The sequence below is a fragment of the Dipodomys spectabilis genome, unplaced genomic scaffold, assembly GCF_019054845.1.
Source record: "Dipodomys spectabilis isolate Male_0828 unplaced genomic scaffold, ASM1905484v1 ptg000017l, whole genome shotgun sequence".
NCBI classification, from domain to species: Eukaryota; Metazoa; Chordata; class Mammalia; order Rodentia; family Heteromyidae; genus Dipodomys; species Dipodomys spectabilis.
This window is the reverse complement of record NW_024870694.1, coordinates 10,299,229-10,322,483: the sequence shown is the minus strand read 5'-3', so window position 1 is coordinate 10,322,483 and position 23,255 is coordinate 10,299,229. Positions and strand designations below refer to the sequence as shown.

At 40.7% G+C, this 23,255-nt stretch overlaps 1 protein-coding gene across 1 annotated transcript; it reads right to left on the bottom strand.

Moving 5' to 3' along the window:
- Positions 1–613: 613 nt before the first annotated feature.
- On the bottom strand, positions 614–23,204 carry Fbxo45 (F-box protein 45). The gene is made up of 3 exons (XM_042668949.1): positions 22,599–23,204; positions 11,784–12,140; positions 614–3,438 (listed from the first exon to the last, which is right to left on the bottom strand). Exons 1-3 carry the CDS (start codon positions 22,908–22,910, stop codon positions 3,253–3,255), a joined length of 855 nt encoding a protein of 284 aa, XP_042524883.1. The 5' UTR covers positions 22,911–23,204; the 3' UTR covers positions 614–3,252.
- Between the last annotated feature and the right edge of the window lie 51 nt (positions 23,205–23,255).

Sequence of the window (23,255 nt, the reverse complement as noted above, 5' to 3'; positions counted from 1 at the left end):
TCTATATAAATAGTACTTTACGGAGTTAAAATGATAAATTCAGTAGGGTTTGGGTCTTTGTTAATTTTAAAGCTCCCTAATCAAGTTTTATCTAAAGGGCAAAAGATGCCTAATCATTGAGACACAATTTCAAACATTCAACTGACCAAAGCCCTCTTGCTTTAGGTACATAATCAAATCTGTATTTAAACTTACAGGAATAAGAATAAGATGAAATAAACAGCTGAACACTGAAAAGTCAAATAATGAAACTGTAATGGCAACTATGAAATGATTTCTAAACCACAGAATTCCTTGTACGAAAAAATTTTAATGAATTATGAGCAATGAACATTACAGACTTCCCCCTTAATATTTCTTCCTTCCTACGTCAAACCAGATAATTAAAACAGCTGATCTCGAGTATAACAGAAGACCATAGTATGATTCAGAGGAATAGTAATGTCTGCTTCCACATCTGCATGCTTCATTAAAGAACCAAAGGAATGCTCCCTGTCTCCCAAGGCAACACTGTAAATTGGACTGCACATTTTTTCCTGATCATTGTTGTGGCTGAAAGTGCTATTGTCTCCCAATAGTACTTTTTGTTCACATCACACTTTCCCATTACTTCTTTTACCTTCAATATCCTTGTGAGGTAGTGAAGGGAGGGAGCAAGAATTTTGTTTTGCAGATAAGAAAATCCTATGTGAATTTTAGATCAACTGTTCTCAATGTCATATTGACATCATCAGAAAGTTAAAAAAAAAATCCTTATGGTCAAGTCATATCCCAAACCAACATCAGAAACTATGGCATGGGATCTAAGCATAAATATTTTTAAAAACACATTTTGAAGTGATTCCAAAGCACAGCCAAGGTTGAGAAGCAATGATTTAGGGTGAGTTACATACCACCTTCAGGTGCAACTGTCTTCTACTTAAATGCTCTCAGCACCAATGAAAAAGGGATTTCCTTGAACATTGAACAGTTCATTTTAATAATCTGGATAGCTGCTATTAGTCTCTAGTAACCAGTCATTTATCAGGTTATAAATGAAGGCTCTTCATTTCCCCCAATATTCACACTAACTAGCAACTTCTATTTTATAAAACTTGCAAATTCAAATCTTTGAGATCCAAATGGCTTGTTAAATAGTCAGGCAATTATCTGATCCTAGGTTCAATATGAAACACCTATGTGTTTGCTATATGTTTTTCCAATCAGCACCTTCAAGACCAGGTTACAAATGTTTACTAATGGGACAAACAGAAGTTACAAACGAAATTATCAGCAAAAGCTCTTGAAATTGGCTGTATCACAACCTGAAATGCAACAAGTATTTAAAGGACTTCATCATTGTCTAAACAGTCATTTTTCATCCTGACCCAGTTCTCATCGTTAGTCAAATTTTACATCTCATCAAATTGAGTTGAGTTGAAAAATCAATTTCTGTGTCAACTACAGTCTCAAATATATTTCACATACAACTTCACTCTATACAACTAAGTTTCTTCTTGATAGGGCTATCAAAAGGAAATAACAAATTTCACTTTTCAAGCAATGGCCCAGAAACATAATAAATACTTGTAAACCTTTCAGGTAGCAACAACAAATTTTTGTTCTATGGCTGAAATCTCCTGCTTCATCGGAGTATTGTTCATTTTAACTCTCTAGGAGCAACCCAAGAACCCCAGCAAGCTGCTTGCTGTCCCTAATTTTGTTAGATTTAAAGCAAAATATAAATAGAGCAATAATCTAAAAAGTACAAAGATTTCACTTGCTTTGATCAATTCTTATGTATCTGAAACCGTACAATTTATACTTTCACACAGAAAGATGTTTCTCTTCTAACAAAAGAAAAATCTCAGCTCTTATGTGTTGGATTATTAATTCAAGAGTTAGTGAAGAGATAAGATTTATCAGGTAAAATAGGAAATGTTAATCTCTTCTCCAGTACAACTTTCAAAATATTGCCAACTCTAAATTTTCAGCACAATGTGTTGTATTTCAAGTCCCATGGGAGCAATTACCTATAATGAGATTAAGAATATTCTTAACCTGAGCTCAGGTTGGCGCTATTTCATATGGGTGAGTAAACATTTTCTTGATAGCCCCAATGAAGAGTTTGAGGCTTAGACTGTTGCTTGTTGTAAACAATATTAAATTAAGATTATCTGACAACATCTACACCATTATAAAGTTAGAAAATGAAAGAACCATTAACCATTTCTTTTCCTACGGTTTATGGCAAACAGCTCTCATATTTGAGGACTACAAGAGCACATAGCATTGTCCTGTAAAATGAGACACTTTCTCAGAAAGCCAAAAAATGAAACCAGGTACCAAAAGATGCATATTACTATTATGTTTTAGAATCATCTTTACTTATATAGGTATAATTAGAAGAATTACCTTCCCTCAATTTTAAGTCAGGAGGTGAGGAATCTTTACCATTATCATGATGCTGGTTGGGGTTTTTATTGTTTTTGTTTTTTTAAAGACAACTGTAATAGCTATAGGAACTGTAAACCAAAAATAACACAAAATGAGCCAACACAACACATGTCCTCTTAAAGTCCTCTTTTTTATGGTTACCCAATTTTCCCCGAATATTATTCTAATTTTGTACCATGTAGTGGTCTGTTTAAGAAATTTAACTAGAACAAAGCAACCCTTTGTCCTTTTTTTTTTTACACACATATTGTATATACAACTTTTAAAATAGCTGCACAATTTTATTTCTCATTGCTAGAGAAGTGCAGTCCAGGCAGACCATGCTTCTCAATATATTAAAAATATTAAATAAACCCCAACCAGTTTCATACTTATCTAATAGTCAAGCTGGCTGGGGGGGAAAAAAAAAAGGACTGGAGACTGGAGAAAGAACAGGCAGTTGTAAGATGGAATCAATCTTTCTTCACAAACAAACTACTTAAAAATCTTGTTTTTCCTTATCTTATCCCTTTTACAGCACCTCTAACATCTCACCTTTAACGCTGGAAAGAACACATTGACAACTTAAGAGATAAATCTGTTGTAACATGCATATGTTAACTGCCCACTCAACCAACTGCAACCCTGAGGATTATTCTGGCCCAGTGGAAAGAGGAAACACTAAGATAATCTCTGCTGTAGAGTTGCTTCTCCAGTTTACAACTTCATGTGTTTTCAGGATGTTTCTTGGACATGCACACATGACTGTCACTTCATGATTCTACTTTCCACAAGTAGGTCTCCTCTACTCTGTCTTTCAACCCAAAAAAGCCACTGTCATCCATCCAAAGGTTTTCCAAGGTAAACCAAAGTCACTTCTGTGTTGCCATATACAGCAGAAACTGCTGGATATAAGCAGGCTTTTGGAAGTCCTCTGAAGGCCACCCCCAGGAACTCATATCCACGTTCAAATGCTAAAGTCTTATCTTCCATGTCCAAGATGACTCGGATTCTTTCTCCTATCTGTAAACAGATATTACATAAAGTTAGAAGAAAATCCACCAAATGCACAGCCAGAAAAAAAAAAATGACACCAATTAAGAAGTTGAAAACATAATTAAGAATATATATCTTAAAAGCTATCTAGAGGGGCTGGGAAGGTGGCTCAGTAGTAGAGTGCTTGCCTCACATGCATGAGGCCCTGGTTCGATTCCTTAGCACCACATAAGCAGAAAAAGCAGGAAGTGGCGCTGTGGCTCCGGTAGTAGGACAGCACCCAGACCCAGAGTTGAGGCCCCATGACCAAAAAAAAAAAATACCAAAAAAAAAAAGCTATCTAGAAAGGAAAACCTTTTTTTTTTTTTTTTTTGGTTGGTTGTGGGGCTTGAACTCGGGCTTGGGTGCTGTCCCTCAGCTCTTCAGCTCAAGGCGAGCGTTCTACCACTTGAGCCACAGGGCCACTTCCGGTTTTCTAGTGGTTTATTGGAGATAACAGTCTCATGGACTTTGCTTGCCCGGGCTGGATTTGAACCGTGATCCTCAGATCTCAGCCTCCTGAGCAGCTAGGATTACTGGCTCAGGAAAACTTTTTGGTCAGGGGAAACCATCTAGGAGAAATAACTAACACACATCATTCTTTCCACAAATGCTCACTCTCACTCTGATCATTTTTTTTTAAACTTATATAAGATCTACATTTAGTTATTAGCATCTCAAATGTTCCCCTGAACAGCCCTTACATTTTTCCTTGTTCTTCACTTAAAGGCTTTTCTACAACTTGGTATATTTTACTATAAAAAGTCTATCTAAATTGTCTTTGAAAATTACTATAGCATTTACATATAATGTAATAGTAGAGAGAAAAAGAAATGTTAACCTGTTACAACACATTATGCTAAATAAAATAAGCCAGACATAAAAAGACAAATATTGTCTTTACATTGACTCCATTTATATGAAGTTCTTAGTATAACCAGAGACACAAATAGAATATAGATTTCCAGGGGCTGGGGAACAGGAGACATGGGGAGTTACTGTTTAGTGAGTAACAAGTTTATATTGAGGATGAAGGATGTTTTGGCTATAGTGTTATGATTATATATTGTAAATGTGTTTAATTCCATTTAACTGAATGCTTAAAAATAATTAGAATGACAAAGCCCAGCACCCATGGCTCAAGCCTATAATCTTAGCTACTTGAGGGGTTGGGATGAGAAAGATTCTGATGCCAAGCCAGGTGAAACAAATAAGCCCAAATGACCACAGAAGGGAAATTGGACCAGGTCAGCTTGAACCTGTATGCACTGGTGACTCATGCCTGTAATCCTAACTACTCAGGAGGCTAAGATCTGATGATTGGATTTGAAGCCAGCCTGGGCGGGAAAGAAGGGGGGTGGATCAAAGAGAAGAAGGAAGAAGAGAAGGGGAGGAGAGGAGGGCAGGAGGAAGAGAAGGAGGAGGAGGAGACAGGGAAGAGAGGGAGAAGAGGGGGAGGAGGAGAGGGAAAGGAAGGAAGAGAGGGAGGAGGGGGAGGGGGAGGGGGAGGAGGAGGAAGAAGAGAAGGAGGAGGTTCTATCCTAAATAACACACACACACAAACACATACACACAGAGCTGGAGGGATGGATCAGTGGTATTGCTCGAGCCTAGCTAGTGTAAGGCTCTGAATTCAAACCCTAATATTGCCCTAGCTTAAGGGGGAGAAAAAACAACAACAACAGGTTGTTCATCCTGTGATTCATCCTGGCTATTCAGGAGGCTGAGGTCTGAGAATTGTGGTTCAAAGTCTGCCTGGGCAGGAAAGCCCATGAGACTCTTCTCTCCAATGAACCATCAAAAAGCCAGAAAGGGAGCTCAGGCGGCAGAGGACTAGCCTTGAGAATAAAAGCTCAAGTACAGTACTCAGTCCCTAAATTCAAGCCCCAGGACTGGCACAATTTTTTTTGAGGGGGGGAGGGGAAGTTGTGGGTGAACTCTGGGCCTGGGCCCTTGTCCCTGAGCTCTTCAGCTCAAGGCTAGTGCTCTACCACTTGAGCCACAGCACCACTCCTGGTTTTCTGGTGGTTAATTGGAGATAAGAGTCTCACAGACTTTGCTGCCTGGGCTGGCTTTGAACAACGATCCTCAGATCTCAGCCTCCTGAGTAGCTAGGATTACAGGTGTGAGCCACCAGAATCCAGCATAAAATAATTTTTATAACATAAAAAAGGTTAAAATAATATTAATTGAGCCGGGCACAAAAAAGCTAGGAGTAGCCGGGCATCGGTGGCTCATGCCTGCAATCCTAGCTACTCAGGAGGCTGAGATCTGAGGATCACGTTTCAAAGCCAGCCCAGGCAGGAAAGTCCGTGAGACTCTTATCTCCAATAAACCACTAGAAAACTGGAAGTGGTGCTGTGTAAGCAGGGTAGAAAGCTCTCCTTGACCTGAAGAGCTGAGGGAAAGCGCCCAGAGTTCAAGCCCCACAACTGACAAACAAAACAAAACAAAAAACCCCAAAAACATTAATTGTAAAAATCACTCTAGTAATAATGGGTTTAAAGTTTATAAAGCAGTTTTACATACAATGTAGAATTTATATAATCATAAATAACCTAACCGTAGATGCTAAAAATGCAGAGTGGTTCTCATAATATTGTGCCATGCAACCTCCCTTCTCTTTCGTATTTCTTTCCTAATAAACTTTATCATTTTTACTACCAAAAAATGCAGCAGGGGGCTAGTGGCTTACTCCTGTAATCCTAGCTACTCAGGAGGCTGGAAATCTGAGGCTCTCAGTCAAAGCCAGCCTGGGCAGCAAAGATCATGAGACTTACCTCCAATAAACTACTCAGAAAAAGCCAGAAGTGGTGCTGTGGCTCAAGTGGTAGAGTGCTACTCTTGAGCAAAAGAAACAGGGACACCCAGGTCCTGAATTCAAGGCCTAGGACCCATGTTTCCCCCCTGCTTTCTCTCTCCTCCCAATAAAAGGGACTTATTAAGCAGTTTATGTTCTATTGCTCTAAAACACTTAATTGCTTTAGGAATAGCAGCCATTTGTTAAACTAAACTGGAAATTCAATATATCCAGTGCTTTTACTATTTTGAAAGAAGACTATCTTGCCTTTATAGTTTGCATGTACAAAAAGAATTCTGAATCTATATAATTAAGAGGTAGAAGCCAGGTACTGGTGGCTCACACCTGTAATCCTAGCTACTCTGGAGGTTGAGATCTGAGGATCGCAATTCAAAGTGAGCTCAGCCAGGAAAGCCCGTGATACTCTTTTCTCCAATAAACCACCAGAAAACAGGAAGTGGTGCTGTGGCTCAAGTCTTGGTAGAGCACTAGCCTTGAGCTGAAGAGATGAGGGACAGTGCCCAGGCCCAGACCCAGGCCCAGGCTCATGACTGACCAAAAAAAAAGAAGAAGAAGAGATAGAAAGTTTTAAAATTTATAATAAAAAATCAATTTTTTCATGATATTCTCACAAATAACTGCAATTTTTTTTTTTTTTTGCCTCTTTCCCAAGTAACTCATTAACCCATAATCTATTTTAGGGACCTAAAATTCTCCAAATCATCATCATTACCACTGCTCCCAACAATACACAAACAAAAACAAGGTGTGGTAGCACACTCCTTTAATTCCAGCTATGTGAGTGGCTAAACCAAGAGGCTCTCAACTTCCAGAATCAATCAAACAAAGCAAGGAAGAACCTATTTCAGAAACAAAATACAAACAAAAGAGCTGGGGACATGCCTAAAGTCCTAGAGGATGGGTTCAATCCTCAGAACCACAAAATGTGGCTGAGTAACTGACTTTTGTCTTTATCCCATTTAACCTTACATCAATCTCAGGGTTATTACTATTTTATGGGAGATAAAAATAAGCAGACAAAAACAATACTACTAGCCAGGCACTGGTGGCTCATGCCTAAAATCCTAGCTTCTCAGCAAGCTGAGATCTGAGAATCATGGTTCAAAGCCAGGCTGGGCAAAAAAGTCTGTGAGATTCTTATCTCCACTAAAACTAACAAAAAAAAGCCAGAACTGAAGCTGTAGCTCAAGTGGTACAGTGGTAGCCTTAAGCACAAAAGCTCAGGGACAGCACCCAGGCCCAGAGTTTAAGCCCCAGGACTGGCTAAATAAATAAATAAAATAATAATGAAATTCACAAGTATGCTTCATTTTGAAGTGTATACCATGTACACAATATAAGAAACAAAAACCAGCTGGGTGCTGATGCCTTACACCTATAATCCTAGCTACTGAGGAGGCTGATCTGAGGATCAAAGTTTGAAGCCAGCCCAGGCAAGAAAACTCCCTAAGACTCTTATCTTCAATTAACCAGTAAAAAGCCAGAAGTAGAGCTGTGGTAAAGCACTAGCCTTGAGCAAAAGAAGCTTAGGGACAGTGCCCAGACCCTGAGAGTTCAAGCCCCAGGACCAACACACATATAAACAACACACACACAAACAGACACACATGCACAAAACAGAAGTTTTACTGTTGTTAGATGTCCATGGGTAGTTTGGAATGGCAGAACAATGAGAACTGTGAAAACCCCAGTGCAATGGAACGACTGAAAGGATAAGCCTCCAAATCTGAGAATTAACTGCCCAAATTTTAGTGAGACCACAGGGATTACATTGGCAGGACAAGTACCAAGGAACCACACTAAAAACAGCACACTAAAAACTTCTTTTGCTGCTGCATACCACATGAGACAAAATTTAAAGTTTGGGTTTATACAACTTAACTGACTACTATTACAAGAAAACATATACTTCAGAGAATAAAGCTGTTTCCATAATTAAAAAAAAAAAATCAGTTAGCTGGGCAATGGTGGCTCACATCTGTAATCCTAGCTACTCAGAGGCTGAGATCTGAGGATCATGGTTCAAAGCCAGCCCGGGCAGGAAAGTCCTTGAGACTCTTATCTCCAATCACCCACAAGAAAACCAGAAGTGGCACTGTGGCTCAAGTGGTAGAGTGTTAGCTTTGAGCTGAAGAGCGCAGGGACAGCACCAGGCCGAGTTTAAGCCCCATGACCGACCAAAAGAAAAAAAAAAATCAGTTTACAGAAGTGGTGCTGTGCCTCAAGTGGTAGAGTGCTAGCTTGGTCAAAAAGGAGCTCAGGGATAGCACCCAAGCCCAGAGTTCAAGCCCCAGGACTGGCACAAAAAAAAAAAACCAAGATCCATTTAAAGTGATCTAAGAAACCCAAGACTGGTTAAAACTGAGAGTGGGGGGAAAAAGTGCTCTGTAATATTAAGCATAAAAAAGCTAGAAGGACTAAAATTAAAATCTGACAAATGATTAAAGACAAAAAATATGAACAGAGTCAAAGATCATATAAGAATTTAAAAACCTCAAGAGTGGCTGGGAAGGTGGCTCAGTGGTAGAGCGCTTGCCTTGCATGCCTGAGGCCCTGGGTTCGATTCCTCAGCTGGAAGTGATGCTGTGGCTCAGGTGGTAGAGCGCTAGCCTTGAGCTGAAGAGCTGAGGGATAGTGCCCAGGCCCAGAGTTCAGGCCCCACGACCCGACCCAAAAAAAAAAAAAAAAAAAAAAACCTCAAGAGACAGGAAGATGTAACAATTAGAAATAGATAGGCATATAATAACAGAGTTCTTAAATTATGAACCAAAAACTGACAAAACCAAAAAGACAAGGTACATCAGAAGATTTCAATAGTTTACTCAATATAAGTACTGATTCTTCAGTAGGTACAAAATTATAGTGAGATAGGAAAAAATTGTACTGTGTAATATTAGAACTCTAACAAAAATGTTATCTAAGATTTCAAAATATATTTTTCTCAGCACAAATGATAAATGTTTAAGATGACAGATATGTTACTTTTATTTTGTCGGTCGTGGGGCTTGAACTCTGGGCCTGGGCACTGTCCCTCAGCTCTTCAGCTCAAGGCGAGCGCTCTACCACTTGAGCTACAGCGCCACTTCCGGTTTTCTGGTGGTTTATTGGAGATAGGAGTCTCATGGTCTCTCCTGCCTGGGCTGGCTTTGAACCGCGATCCTCAGATCTCAGCCTCCTGAGTAGCTAGGATTATAGGCGTGAGCCACCAGCACCTGGCTCGGATATGTTATTTTTTACTGATTTGATCACTATGCAAATGTCTACATGTATTAAAACATCATATTGTTTCCTATCAGTATTTTCAATATGTCAATCAGAAACTTAAAAAAAAAATCAGAAAAATCATTAAGCCGGCTCTGATGGCTCACGCCTGTAATCCTAGCTATTCAGGAGGCTGAGATCTGAGGATCACGGCTCAAAGCCAGCCTGGGTAGGAAAGTCTGTGAGACTCTTATCTCCAGTGAAGCACCAGAAAACTGGAAATGGCACTGTGGCTCAAGTGGAAGAGCATTAGGCCTTGGGCTAAAAAATGCAGGGACAGCACTCAGGCCCAGAATTCAAGACCGACAAAAAACAAAACAAAACAAAAAGTCATTAATAATACAGACTTGAACTCTTATTAACTTGACATAATTGTCATTTAAATAATACTATATCCAAGAATAAAATATACATCCTTTTTTTAAGCACACATGGAATAGCCTTGAAAATAAACTATATGCTGAGAATAAAACAAGTCTCAATAAACTGAGAAGAGGAGCTGGTAAGGTGGCTCAGTGGTAGAGTGCTTGCCTTGCATGCATGAGGCCCTGGGTTCGATTCCTCAGCACCACATAAGCAGAAAAAGCTTGAAGTAGTGCTATGGCTCAAGTGCTAGAATGCTAGCCTTGAGCTGAAGAGCTCAGGGACAATGTCCAGGCCCAGAGTTCAGGCCCACAACCACCAAAAATAAATAAATAAATAACTGAGAACTGAAATCAAACATGCTAATTGCCTGAAAACAAGACTTAAGGACTTCTAACACAAACTTACTGCGAGTATAATAACAAGACCTTCTCTACAATAGTAGGCCAAAATACCCCTTTCTATAGGGTACGTGCCTGCAAGTACAATAAGGGATTATATGAAAGAATCCTCCAACTTTTTCTGTGAAACGAAATTCTAACTTTCATGCATCAGAAAATGGGATGTATTTTTAGTTCTACTTTAGTATGACTTGCTTGATGTCATTACAAGAAATACCAAGAAATACTCAGAAGGCTGAGGTCTGAGGATTGCAACTCAAAGCCAGTTGGGGCAAGGAAGTCTGTAAGACTCTTACCTCCAGCTAACTATTAAAGAAGCCAGAAGCAGAGCTGAGGCATAAATGACAGAGTGTTAGTCGTGAGCACAAAAGCTCAGGGACAGTACCCAGGCCCTACATTCAAGCCCCAGGGCCAGCACAAAAAAAAAATAAAATAAAAAAAAATTAATCAAGCAAAAGTCTTAGTTCCTTAAGACTTTTAGTTTTTATCAGATTTTTGTATCTTACCATCTGCCAAATCTGTGGTAGGCTTTTAGCAATAGGAATTAAATATTAAAAAGTACCCAAATTGTCTCTAAAATAGAATGAATATGGCTTAAGGTTAAAATGAAAAGAATAAAAACATATAAGTTTGCCTGAACTTGCCTGTCTCTACAGTCAAGTGCCTCCAAGGGCTTTGAATGCACAAATTAGTAAATACCAAAAGGTGAATATGCATGTGTGTGTGTGTGCGTGTGCGTGTGCGTGTGTGTGTGTGTGTGTCAAATACACAGAGATGTATTTGATGGGCTGAGGTATCTAAGATATCTAAAATAGATTTGGGACAGGCAACAAATCTATAATTGTTACTCAGGAGGCTGACATCTAAGGATCAAAGTTTGGAATCAGCCTAGGAAGACAAAATCTTGAGAGTCTTACCCCCAATTAGCCAGGAAAAAGCTAAAAGTGGAAGTGTACTTCAAATTAGTTAGATACCAGCTTAGAGCACAAAAGCTGGCCAAAAGCAGTACCTGGGCTCAAGCCTCAGTACTAGCCTATACACAAGAAAAGATTTGGATGTGCCACAACATAGGAAAGATGAAAACTTCAAGCAAGAGATGAGCAGGCGAACTATAGTCACTGGACCATAACTGAAGACAATAACTAGTTACTTGGGCACAGTCACATTCACTCATTCACAGTATCTATAGTTAGGTTCATGCTGTAACAACAGTTGAAAGCTGTGACAGAGACCATACAAATTGCAAAGCTTAAAGTATCTACCCTAGTCTTGTTCAGAAAAAGCTTGGTAACCCCTGATCTATACCTAAGATAAGTTGTTCAAGGTCAAATATGTATTAGGAAATAAATATCACTTAAACAATATATATCATTTAAACAATTATAACCAAAAATACCTCATAACTGCTAAATAAAAATTTCTAAGTTTAAACAAATTTATGTGTGATTTCAACAAGGCCTACAGTTGAGAAAATATCTGTTTCTCACCTGATATTTTGGTGCATTATTACACTGTGGAAAACTGCCATTGACTTCTCCATTATGCAGCAGATTATTGTCCACTAGATTCCAGCCCCAGCTCTGGTCATCACTGCCCAGCAATGCCACATAACCTTGGCACTGCATGGGGGCCCGTTTTGTAGCAATTCCAATTACTGCCACAGTGCCCAGAGGGCCCTCCCACCATACTTCCCACGCATGGCGGCCCTCACTAAAACCAATCTTGGTCCTTGCACCATCAGTGCTCTGAGCAATGGGGTTTCGATGTAAAGTAAAGCCATTCTTCTTGATATAGACATTCCTGGAGCAGTCATTAGTGCTGAAGGCATGTTGGAAAGCACGCACCTAAAAAGATGAGAAACATATCAAAGAAAACAAATTTAATTTTTCTTAAATATTGAAAAGTACCCAAATTTGAGGCTTATGTTTTTAAATAATAAGGCTATCTTTTTAAATAACCAAGTGTTTCCAAATATTGGCTTAAGTTTTAGGATAGGAACCAAACATTAAGATTATACAACATGCTGGGTGCTAGTAGCTCACACCTCCAATTCTAGCTACTCAGGAGGTTGAGACCTGAGGACTGTAGTTCAAAGCCAGCCCAGGCAGGAAAGTCCATGAGACTCTTATCTCCAATTAACCACCAGAAAACAAGAAGTGGACACGTTGCTCAAAGTGGTAGAACACTAGCCTTGAGCAACTAGAGCTCAGCAACAGTGCCCAGGCGCTGAGTTCAAGCCCTACAAATAGGGGGAGAGGAGGAGGATTATACATTAAAAATAACTTCCAACTGGAATTAGGCATGTTCATACATGCCTGCAGTCATCTCTTGAGACTAAGAATGAAGGACCATTTCAACCAGTTTGAGATCATCCTGGGAAACAAAATGAGACCTTGTGTAACAAACAACTGCCAACCTGCTTGTTGCTGACCAAATTCTAAATTGTACTATATAAATTCTTCAAGTAGACTTTTTTTTTTTTTTGTCAGAGCCTGGGTGCTATCCCTGAGCTCTTCAGCTCAAGGTTAGCACTGCTCTATCACTTGAGCCACAGGACCACTTCCGGCTTTTTCTGTTTATGTGGTGCTGAGGAATCGAATCCAGGGTCTCATGCACGTGAGGCAAGCATTCTACCACTGAGCCATCTTCCCAGCCTATCGGGTAGACTTCTTAAAATATCAAAAGATATGCCCAAGAATCCTTGTATTTTAGAAATAATAAAATGTTTTTGGATGAAACAAAAGTAAGTAGGAATTTCTTAAAAATATGCAGGGACAGAGGAGGACAGAGTGTGTTGGGTAAACATGAAACTAGATTTGTCATGAGTCACTGGTAAAACTTGCTGATCAGTATAAAGAAATTCCTTAAAGCATTTTTTTTTCACTTGTACATTTTTTCCTTTTCTTTTTTTTTTTTTTTAAAGTATTTTGTTTTTATTGGTGTGTGTGGTACTGGGGTTGAACTCAGGACCTCCTGTTTGCCAAACAGGCATTCTACCCCTTAAGCCACAGCCCCAGCCCCAAGAGATGTATATTTTCATACAATTCTATAATCAAAATAAATTATACTTTGGAGCTGGGGTATAACTCAGTGATAGAGTACATGCCTAGCATGCACAAGACACTGGCTTCCATCCTCAGCACTGAAAAAAAATCTCTTTTATATAAAATACTTTAGTCATAACAGCTTGACAGTTTATGAAAATTTTTAGTAACCACAAACTAACGTAGATCCTTAGCATACTTGCTAGGTATTACTCATACACTGAGACATTGCCACTCTCATTTTACCAAATAAAGATCCTCTACATAGCAAGTAAATTCAACCAACAGGACTTGTAGCCATTAAGAGCAAACTACCAAAAAGACAAGTTATTTTAACTCTTCAATAATTGTAGATTTAAGCTCCAAAAAACATATAAAAGTAGCTACTTCATTTAAATAGTAACAATTCGTTGTGTTTTAATAATTTAAAACTTTTGGCCAGGTGCTAGTGGCTTATGCCTGTAATCCTAGCTACTCTGGAGGCTGAGACCTGAGGATTCCAGTTCAAGCCATCCTAGGCAGGAGAGTCCATGAGACTTACCTCCAATTAACTATCAGAAAACCAGAAGTAGCGCTGTGGCTCAAAGTAGTACAGTACTAGCCTTAAGCAAAACAGCCCCAGAGACAGGGTCCAGGCCTTGAGTTCAAGCCCCATGACCAAATGAAAAAAAAAAAAAACAAAAAAACTTTTCTACATCACTTTAAAAATCCCTTCTCTTGCCTGGTGCTGGTGGCTCACGCCTGTAATCCTAGCTACTCAGGAGGCTGAGATCTGAGGATCGCGGTTCAAAGCCAGCCCGGGCAGGAAAGACCGTGAGACTCCTATCTCCAATAAACCACCAGAAAACCGGAAGTGGCGCTGTAGCTCAAGTGGTAGAGCGCTCGCCTTGAGCTGAAGAGCTGAGGGACAGCGCCCAGGCCCAGAGTTCAAGTCCCAAGACCGACAAAAAAAAAAAAAATCCCTTCTCTTTAGAAGCTATGTTGAAAATGAACTAAACTAAATTGGGAGAGAATGAAGGGATTACCTGACTTATGAATTGGTAACCCCTCTGTACATCACTTTTAGAATAAAATTTATAAAATTCAAAAATAATAAAAATAAACAATCCTTTCTTAAGTTAAATCAAAATATCCCATAGCACATATATAAAAGGAGAGAGGCAGGCTGAGCAATTGTAGTCATTATATTCAATGTACATTATATAAGAGCTGAACTACCATAACTTGAAAGTAGGGAGAGCAGGAGAGAATGGAGAAGAGTAGAAGGGGTGTCACTGATCAAGATGCACTGTACTGATAATCTGATGTATGGAATTGTAACCTTTTTACATCACTTTTTTTTTTTTGTCCTGGTGCCTGAACTCTGGGCCTGGGCACTGTCCCTGAGCTCTTCAGCTCAAGGCTAGCGCTCTACCACTTGAGCCACAGCACCACTTCCAGCTTTTTCTGCTTATGTGGTGCTGAGGAATCAAACCCAGGGCGTCATGCATGCAAGGCAAGCACTCTACCACTGAGCCACCTTCCCAGCCCCCACTTAAAAATTTTTAAAAAATATCCCGTAGCAGTAGAAGGCTAGGACTTATTGCTGAGACTCCAGAGTCTTAGCATTAAGACTAGTCCAAATCTAGAAAGAGGACACAGCCCTTAAAGTCAACAGCTAATTAGTACAGGAGCCCAGAAATCAGGAATTCAGGCTTTTCATCAAGTGTGCTCATTTATTATTAGCCATTAAAAAATTGCTGCATAGCATTTTTTTAACTGCTTCTTTCAGGTATCTCATATATTCCTAAGGAAGCTGTAAAGCTGAAATATTCCTATGTTTTTCTCTATCTGTATCAGTATATACTTTTAAGTAGCTAAGGGATCAGAATGTAAGAGTTAATGAAAGAAAGGCTGGGTGATATGGTTGAATGATATAGAATTTTTCTAGCAGGCTCAAGGCTCTGGATTCAATTTCCAGTGCCACCACTACCAAAAAAAAAAAAAAAGGGAAATAAGGGAGAAAAATATCCCAAACAAGTACTGTCTAAATTACTCAAGAAGGGGCTGGGAAGGTGGCTCAGTGGTAGAGCGCTTGCCTTGCATGCATGAGGCCCTGGGTTCGATTCCTCAGTACCACATAAGCAAAAAAAAAAAAAAAAAGGCCGGAAGTGGGGCTGTGGCTCAAGTGGTAGAGCACTCGCCTTGAGCTGAAGAGCTGAGGGACAGTGCCCAGGCCCCCCACGACCGGATCCAAATAAATAAATAAATAAATAACTCAAGAAGAATTAGTTACGAAGCTGGGTCCGGCACTAGTAGCTCATGCCTGTAATCCTAGCTACTCAAGAGGCTAAGATCTGAGGACTGTGGTTTGATGTCAGCCCAGGCAGGAAGGTGAGATTCTAATCTTCAACTAACCACCAGAAAACTGGAAGTGGAGTTGTGGCTCAAAGTAGTAGAGCACTAGCCTTGGGCAAAAGAGCTCAGGGACAGTACCTAGGCTGAGGTCATGACTGACCAACTCCTTCCCCCCAAAAAAAACTAATTAAGAGAATAACATCAAGAGAATTCCTAATTATAAAAGACTTAATACTTCCTTATATTCCTTTTTTTTTTTTTTTGCCGGTCATGGGGCCTGAACTCTGGGTCTGAGCGCTGTCCCTCAGCTCTTCAGCTCAAGGCTAGCGCTCTACCACTGGAGCCACAGCGCCACTTCCGGATTTTTCTGTTTATGTGGTGCTGAGGAATCGAACCCAGGGCCTCATGCTTGCAAGGCATGCACTCTACTGCTGAGCTACCTTCCTAGCCCCCTTCCTTATATTCCTAAGTCATATAAATTCTTGTTACTTTTTATTTCATTTGTCACCTTGGCAGTACTGACAACCTCTTCCACAAACATCTATGAAATCTTCCTATTTCACTGGAATGACTTCTACTATGTTCTTTTAGTGACCACCCTTCCTCTGCCCCCTTAAATTCTAAAATAACACCTTTATCAGCTCATGCCAGTTTTAATAAATTTTGGTAAGTTTTATATTTAGTACAACATCAACTACAAATTCTTTGTCCTCCAGATCAGAGTCTTCCTATTTCCTTTTCTACTTTCCTTGTATACAGTATCATATCTGCTTTCCTCTTCCCACACATTTTCTAACACCACCTCCATAAAGCTATTCTTAACCTGGGCCACTCACTCTTTCATTTCTCTCTTAAATTCCTATCAACCATTGTCTACTTCATATTATACAGATCTTATTTTCTAACACATCTATAAACTTGATTCTAATAAGAAAAAAACCTTGCCAAAAATATAAATTAATTGCACTCTATAGGAAACGCAGAGGACAGAAAAGCATGTTAATCAATACTATGGGAACAATATCAGTAAAATCTGGGATGATAACAAATGTGTTGCATGGGTAAGAGGCAAAGAGTCAATCTACAGACTAACAGCCTTAAAAGATGTATTTCCATGGAAATCTTATATAGATCTTGAATAAACTACAAGTTAAAAGTACAGTATTTGACATTTATGAGACAAAATGGAAATCAGTGATTTTTCTAATATTAAGAAATTATTATACCTGGGCACTGGTGACTCACACCAATAATGCTAGCTACTAAGGAGGCTGAGACCTGAGAATATCCAAGTCAGGAACACAGGCAGGAAAATCTGTGAAACTCTTTTTTTTTTTGGGTCCAGTCGTAGGGCCTGAACTCTGGGCCTGAGTGCTGTCCCTCAGCTCTTCAACTCAAGGCTAGCACTCTACTACTTGAGCCACAGCGCCACTTCTGGCGTTTTTCTTTTTGCTTATGTGGTGCTGATGAATCGAACCCAGGGCCTCAGGCATGCAAGGCAAGCGCTCTACCACTGAGCCACCTTCCCAGCCCTCTGTGAAACTCTTATCTCTAATAAACCACAAAGAACTGGAAGTGGAGCTCAAGTGGTAGAGTGCTAGCCTTGAGCAAAATGGATCCAGGCCCTGAAGTCAAACTCCAAAACCATCCCCAAAAAATAAAAGAAAGAAGGGAGGGGCACTGGTGGCTCCCGCCTGTAATCCTAGCTACTCAGGAGGCTGAGATCTTCCTTATATTCCTTTTTTTTTTTTTTGCCGGTCATGGGGCCTGAACTCTGGGTCTGGGCGCAGTCCCTCAGCTCTTCAGCTCAAGGCTAACGCTCTACCACTGGAGCCACAGCACCACTTCCGGATTTTTCTGTTTATGTGGTGCTGAGGAATCGAACCCAGGGCCTCATGCTTGCAAGGCATGCACTCTATTGCTGAGCTACCTTCCCAGCCCGCTGCAGCCCGGGCAGGAGAGACCGTGAGACTCTTATCTCCAATAAACCACCAGAAAACCGGAAGTGATGCTGTAGCTCAAGTGGTAGAGCGCTCGCCTTGAGCTGAAGAGCTGAGGGACAGCGCCCAGGCTATTCAACCCCCACGACCAACCAAAAAAAAAGAAAGAAAGAAAGAAAAAGAGAGGGATGGAGGGAAAAAGAGAAGGAGGAGGGAAGGAAGGGAAATTATTGTAAATTTCCTTTTAGAAATGATAACAGTATAATAATTATATTAAATACTCCCTTCCCCTGCTCGGCATCAGTTCTGAGGAATGAACCCAGTGCCTCAGGAATGCTAGGAAAATACTTTATCACTTGAGCCAGGACCCACACCATGTGTCCTTGTTTTGTAGAAATATATACTGAAAATTTCAGATGCAATGGAAAACTACAAAATTAATAAGTAAAAACAGAGCTGGGAATGTAGCTTAGTGGTAGAGTGCTTGCCTAGCATGCATGAAGCCCTAGGTGTGATTCCTCAGTACCACATAAACAAAAAAAGCTGGAAGTGGTGCTGTGGCTCTAGTGGTAGAGCGTTAGCCTTGAGTACAGAGAGGCTCAAAGACAGTGCCCAGGGCCTGAGTTCAAGCTCCAGGACTAGCAAAATAAAAATAAATAAATAAATACATAGTTTCTATCTCAGTTTCATGAATTTCATATTATAGAAAACAGTTAATACCTAGTTAAGTCTGAAATTTAGAGAACTATAGTTAGATGTAAAGTATGGCTAAAATAACTACTTATTATTTGGTAAAATGTAAAACATGAATTTTGAAAAAGAAAATCCCTTTATGTAGATCAGTGACACAGCATTAGGTCTGAGAATGATCTACAGCAAAGAAAAAAGGGAAGGGAAAAGGAAGGAAGGAAAGGAAAGATGGGAAAGAAGGGAAGGGAGAAAAGGGGAAGGAAGAAAAGTATGGAAGGGAGAAGAGAGAAAAGGGAAAGAGAAGAGAAGGGAGGAAGAAAGGTTCCAAATAGACCAATTTCAAGTACCTTCCACCTTTATGCTATCTAAATATGTTCTCATTCTTCTCTATTACTGTGTCTCCTTAGTTTTGCCTTTTCCCTCATTTCACTTACCCAGTCAGCTGTCACTTGTTCTCTAAGTTCTCTCAGCCATATCCTTCCTTTTCTATACTGTATTTGTTTTAGACCTAATCTCTTAGACCTAATCTCTTCAAAAGTACAGCTTTTATTTAGTTCATCATTCCTCTGTTGAAAGCCCAAACAACAGGTCTAAGATTGTATTTCAAAAGACCTTCAATGATATATTTAGTTCCAGCTTACCTTACAGCCATTGTTTTCCTTCATTTAATCTAAATAAATGTTTCAGATCTTTAGCCTAGACCCCTTCACTAACCTCTAACCTCATAAGTTTCCAACTTCTAGCTGTCTCAAAACCACTGAATTTTAATCTACCATTGCTGAACTTGTTGCCATTGTTGCAAAATCTAACTCAGTAATCCCTATATTATGTAAGTCTGATACCTACCAGTCATCCTTAGCACCTCCCTTTTCCTCATCCCTATTTTAAACCTATTGCCAAATTCTATAATTTTATTTCCTGAATCTGCCAATTTATCTCCATTTCCCTCACTACCTACTTCCTAACTGATTTAATGCCCCCATCCAAGCTGTCCTCCACAGTGAAATCAGAAATAACCTCTTTAAAATTAAAAATAAGCCAGGTGCTGGGGGCTCACGCCTTTAATCCTAGCTACTCAGGAGGCTGAGATCTGAGGATCATGGTTCAAAGCCAGCCCAGGCAGGAAAGTCCATGAGGCTCCTATCTCTAATTAACCACCCGAAAACCTATGGCTCAAATGGGTAGAGCACTTGCCTTGAGCTGAAGAGCTCAGGGACAGCGCCCAAGCCCAGAGATCAAGGCCCAAAACCAACCAAAAAAAGAAAGAAAAAGAAAAAGAATCAGGTATAGTGGGGTAGGGAAAGTGATAAAGGGGGGATCAGATTGACTGGAATACATGGCAAATGTGTGCAAAGGTCACAATGAAATTCCTCCCTCTGTGTAAATAATGTATACTAATGAAAAGAGCAAAATAATCATATTACCAATCCATATGTCCTTAAATCTATTGCTTATATTTGGAAATGTCTTCCCTATAGTTTGGCCCCAGACTATTTCTTCCATTTTATCTCATACCAGCATCACTTTTGCTGGATATGTTTCAACTTCATTCTTCCTTTTCCTCATAATCATGCTGTTCAATTCTAAAATGTTCTCTAAGCCTTCCCTAACCTCCCTACCTAAATCCAATCTTCCATTACTCTCAGGATATCAAGAATCTCTCCTTTATCATACTTACCAAATACAGTTTTACAACTGTAAGATTATTCAATTAATATCCATTCCTCCACTACCATGTAACTTCCCAATGGGAACAGCATCAATAAGTTTGTGTTTTTAATTCACCATGGTGCCTGTATTTCCTCTTATTGTTCTTCTGTTCAGAGTACTTCCTCTTCACAAACTACTCAAATCCATCCCATCTTTATAAATTCTCTACTCAAATGCTAATTGTCTTCTTTCACTGGATTTTCTTTTTTTTTTTTTTTTTGGGTCCGGTCGTGGGGCCTGAACTCTGGGCCTGGGTGCTGTCCCTCAGCTCTTTAGCTCAAGGCTAGCGCTCTACCACTTGAGCCATGAGCCACACAGCGCCACTTCCGGCTTTTTTCTTATGTGGTGCTGAGGAATCGAACCCAGGGCCTCGAGCATGCAAGGCAAGTGCTCTACCACTGAGCCACCTTCCCAGCCCCTTTCACTGGATTTTCTAGTAGACCTTTTTACATCTCACAGTAAGGAGCAATGTGTTCCATGCACTAAAGTTATTTCTATACCTTTTTCCTTCTTCTACCACATTTAAGAGTTCCCTACTAGACTATCTAACCCCTTTCATCCTCAAGATTTTCAGAAAAGATCATGCAACACCAGAAAAGAATCTATCACTAGTACAAGACTAATACTGTAGTGTTCATAGTAGAAAGGTATATAAAATACTAAAAGCTTAAGAAAACTAAAATAAGCTGAGCACCAATGGCTCATGCCTGTAATCCTAGCTACTCAGGAGACAGATCTTAGAATCTCAGTTCAAATTCAACCCAGACAGGAAAGTCTATGAAACTCTTATCTTCAATTTAACACCAAAGAGCTAGAAGTGGAGCTGTGGTTGTGGTGACAAGAGCTCCAGGATTGAGCAAAACAAAAATAAAAACACAACAAAACAACAACAAAAAAACTCCAAGGACAGCATCTAAGCCGTGAACTGGCACAAAATGAAAGGAAAGGAAAGGTGGGCAGGGAGAAGGAAGGAAGGAAAGAAGGAAGGGAGGGAGGGAGGTAGGGAGGGAAGGCAGGGCAGGCAGGGTAGGCAGGCAGGCAAGAAAACAAAAATATCTCTGGAAGGATACAAGACAAATGATAATATAGGTTGCCTTCAAGGAGGGAAAGGATAAGGAGGATAAGCACCAAAGGAAGACATTTTTCTTTATATTATTTTGCTTCTATTGAAACTTGACTCACATAGGCATGTAATCTATTACTTGTTACATGAGTTATACATTCATGACTCATGAATATATTTATTACTAGAAAAGTCTTAAACTAAGCCAAAAAATTAAACTTATGGAACTTTTTCCATTAAAAATTATTAAAGAAATCCACACATTAAACAAATTAGGACAAAACTAATCTTCTACACTCTTCTATAAACTACAACTAGTATCCATTAAGTATCTATTATACATATTCTCCTGGCAAATGTTAACTTAAAGAGAAAAACAATAGATCTAATAGTTGACATCTTTAATAACACTATTCTTTACCTTATTAAACTAAGATTTGTCTTTATAGACGAATAAACCAGGAGTTGTAGTACAGGCCCATAATCACAGGACTCAGAAAGCAGAAGGATGGCAGGATGGTGAGTTGGAGACCAGACTGAGCTACAAACAGCAAGACTGTCTCAATAAAGAAAAATCAAAATTAAATATATACATACACAAACACACATTCTACATGAAAAAAATAATTGACTTCTTCCTCTGACCCTTCGTTGACTATAGCATTAAAAAAAAAAAAGATGTTTATTACACTCCAGGTCAGACTTTATCCTCTTTCATCTATATTGATGGATACTGAATAACAATATCTAAGGCTCTTTGTTTACATGGCCTCGAGAATCCCCACAGACCTACCACAATCTGTTATTCGACATTTTACTTTGTACTATGACAGTGAAAGAATACGGACAAGAAGCTAGGAGAAAACAAAGGATTCAGAAACTTATGACAAAGGGAACAGATGATGAGACAATCCCAAGGTAGAACTATGAAAAAGTTAGCAAGGAAGCAGCCAATAAATAATAGTCACAAAGGGCAGAATGACAGCTATGCGGTACCAATGGTTTATGAAAGCCTGTAATCTCAAAAGTTCTTTAGCAGAAGACCGAGGACATTCACTTGTAAGCCTGAAATATAGTGAACTAAAGAAAATATGAGGCGGGGGGGACATGAAAGAAAATGTGATTACAAATCAGAGCTTAGGAAAGGTGAGGTAAATGCAAGATCTTAGAAACTAATTCCTATTAAAAGCAGCGGAAAGAATGTAATGTAACAAAAAAGTCTTTTAGGAGGCCAGGGAAAAGAATAATAGTTATTAAAAGGTACAATCGTCTGGTTACTCTGAGGGCAAAGACTGGCGAAAGTAGGAGCGATAGGAAACTAGTCTTTTAAAAAGTGGAGTGGGTTGCGTGGAACTTCAATCCCCAAGATCTGTATGGAAGCGGGGGAGAGGAATGTACTGACTGGAGCGGTGGCGGATGGTGAGGCTATAGGCGTCGGACCCAGCAGCTTGGCTGAGAAAGCAGTGCGGGCGGCAAGGGCAGAACCTGGGGCTGCGTCGAGGCCGGGGGTTCCCTTACCTTGGCCTTGTAGCTGGGCAGGTTGCAGAGGATGTCCGTGCGCAGAGCCTCCTCGGCCAGGCTGCGGGCGCACAGGCTCCGCCACACCTCGCTGTTCTCGTCGCCGTGTAGACAGCGGTACCAGTGCTTGCACACCAGGGCGCAGCTCCGCAGCTCCGACAGCTCCAGGTAGGAGAACACCAGCTCCAGCACCCGGCTGGGCAGCCGGCCCCCGGCCCCCGCGGACCCAGAGCCCGCGCCGGCGCCCGCACCGCCACCGCTACAACCAGCGCCGCCCGAGGCTGCCCCAGCCCCCGGGCCCGGCGCCGCCATCACTTCACCAGCCGGCCCGAGGGCCGCCGCCTCTGCCGTTTCCCTCCGTCCTGGCGCAGGAGGCCGAGCCGAGCCTCCAGACCGGAGCAGCTCGCTCACCGCCCCTTTCAGTGTCAGGCACCGGCGCCACCACCACTCCCGCCCCTGCCCGGGGCGTCCGCTGCGCGCCCCGCCTCACTGAGGGCAGACGCACCGGTTGCACGAGCGTCCCTTTCCCCTCCCCCGCAGCTCAGCGCGGGCGCCGCCGGAACCGCCCGATTCGGCGGGCCTCCCCGCGGCGCGCCCCGGGCTCCGCCATGCGAGTGAGGGCGAAAGCTAGGGCGCATGCTCAGATCACGCGCGGTT

What these genes read in the sequence shown, in the direction of transcription:
- Fbxo45 (XM_042668949.1), bottom strand. Translation starts at nt 22,910, where the DNA reads ATGGCGGCGCCGGGCCCGGGGGCTGGGGCAGCCTCGGGCGGCGCTGGT. An exon ending in TGCCCAGCTACAAGGCCAAG is followed by an intron (nt 12,141 to 22,598) that starts GTAAGGGAACCC and finishes TCATCTTTTTAG; the next exon opens with GTGCGTGCTTTCCAACATGC. An exon ending in ATAATGCACCAAAATATCAG is followed by an intron (nt 3,439 to 11,783) that starts GTGAGAAACAGA and finishes ATCTGTTTACAG; the next exon opens with ATAGGAGAAAGAATCCGAGT.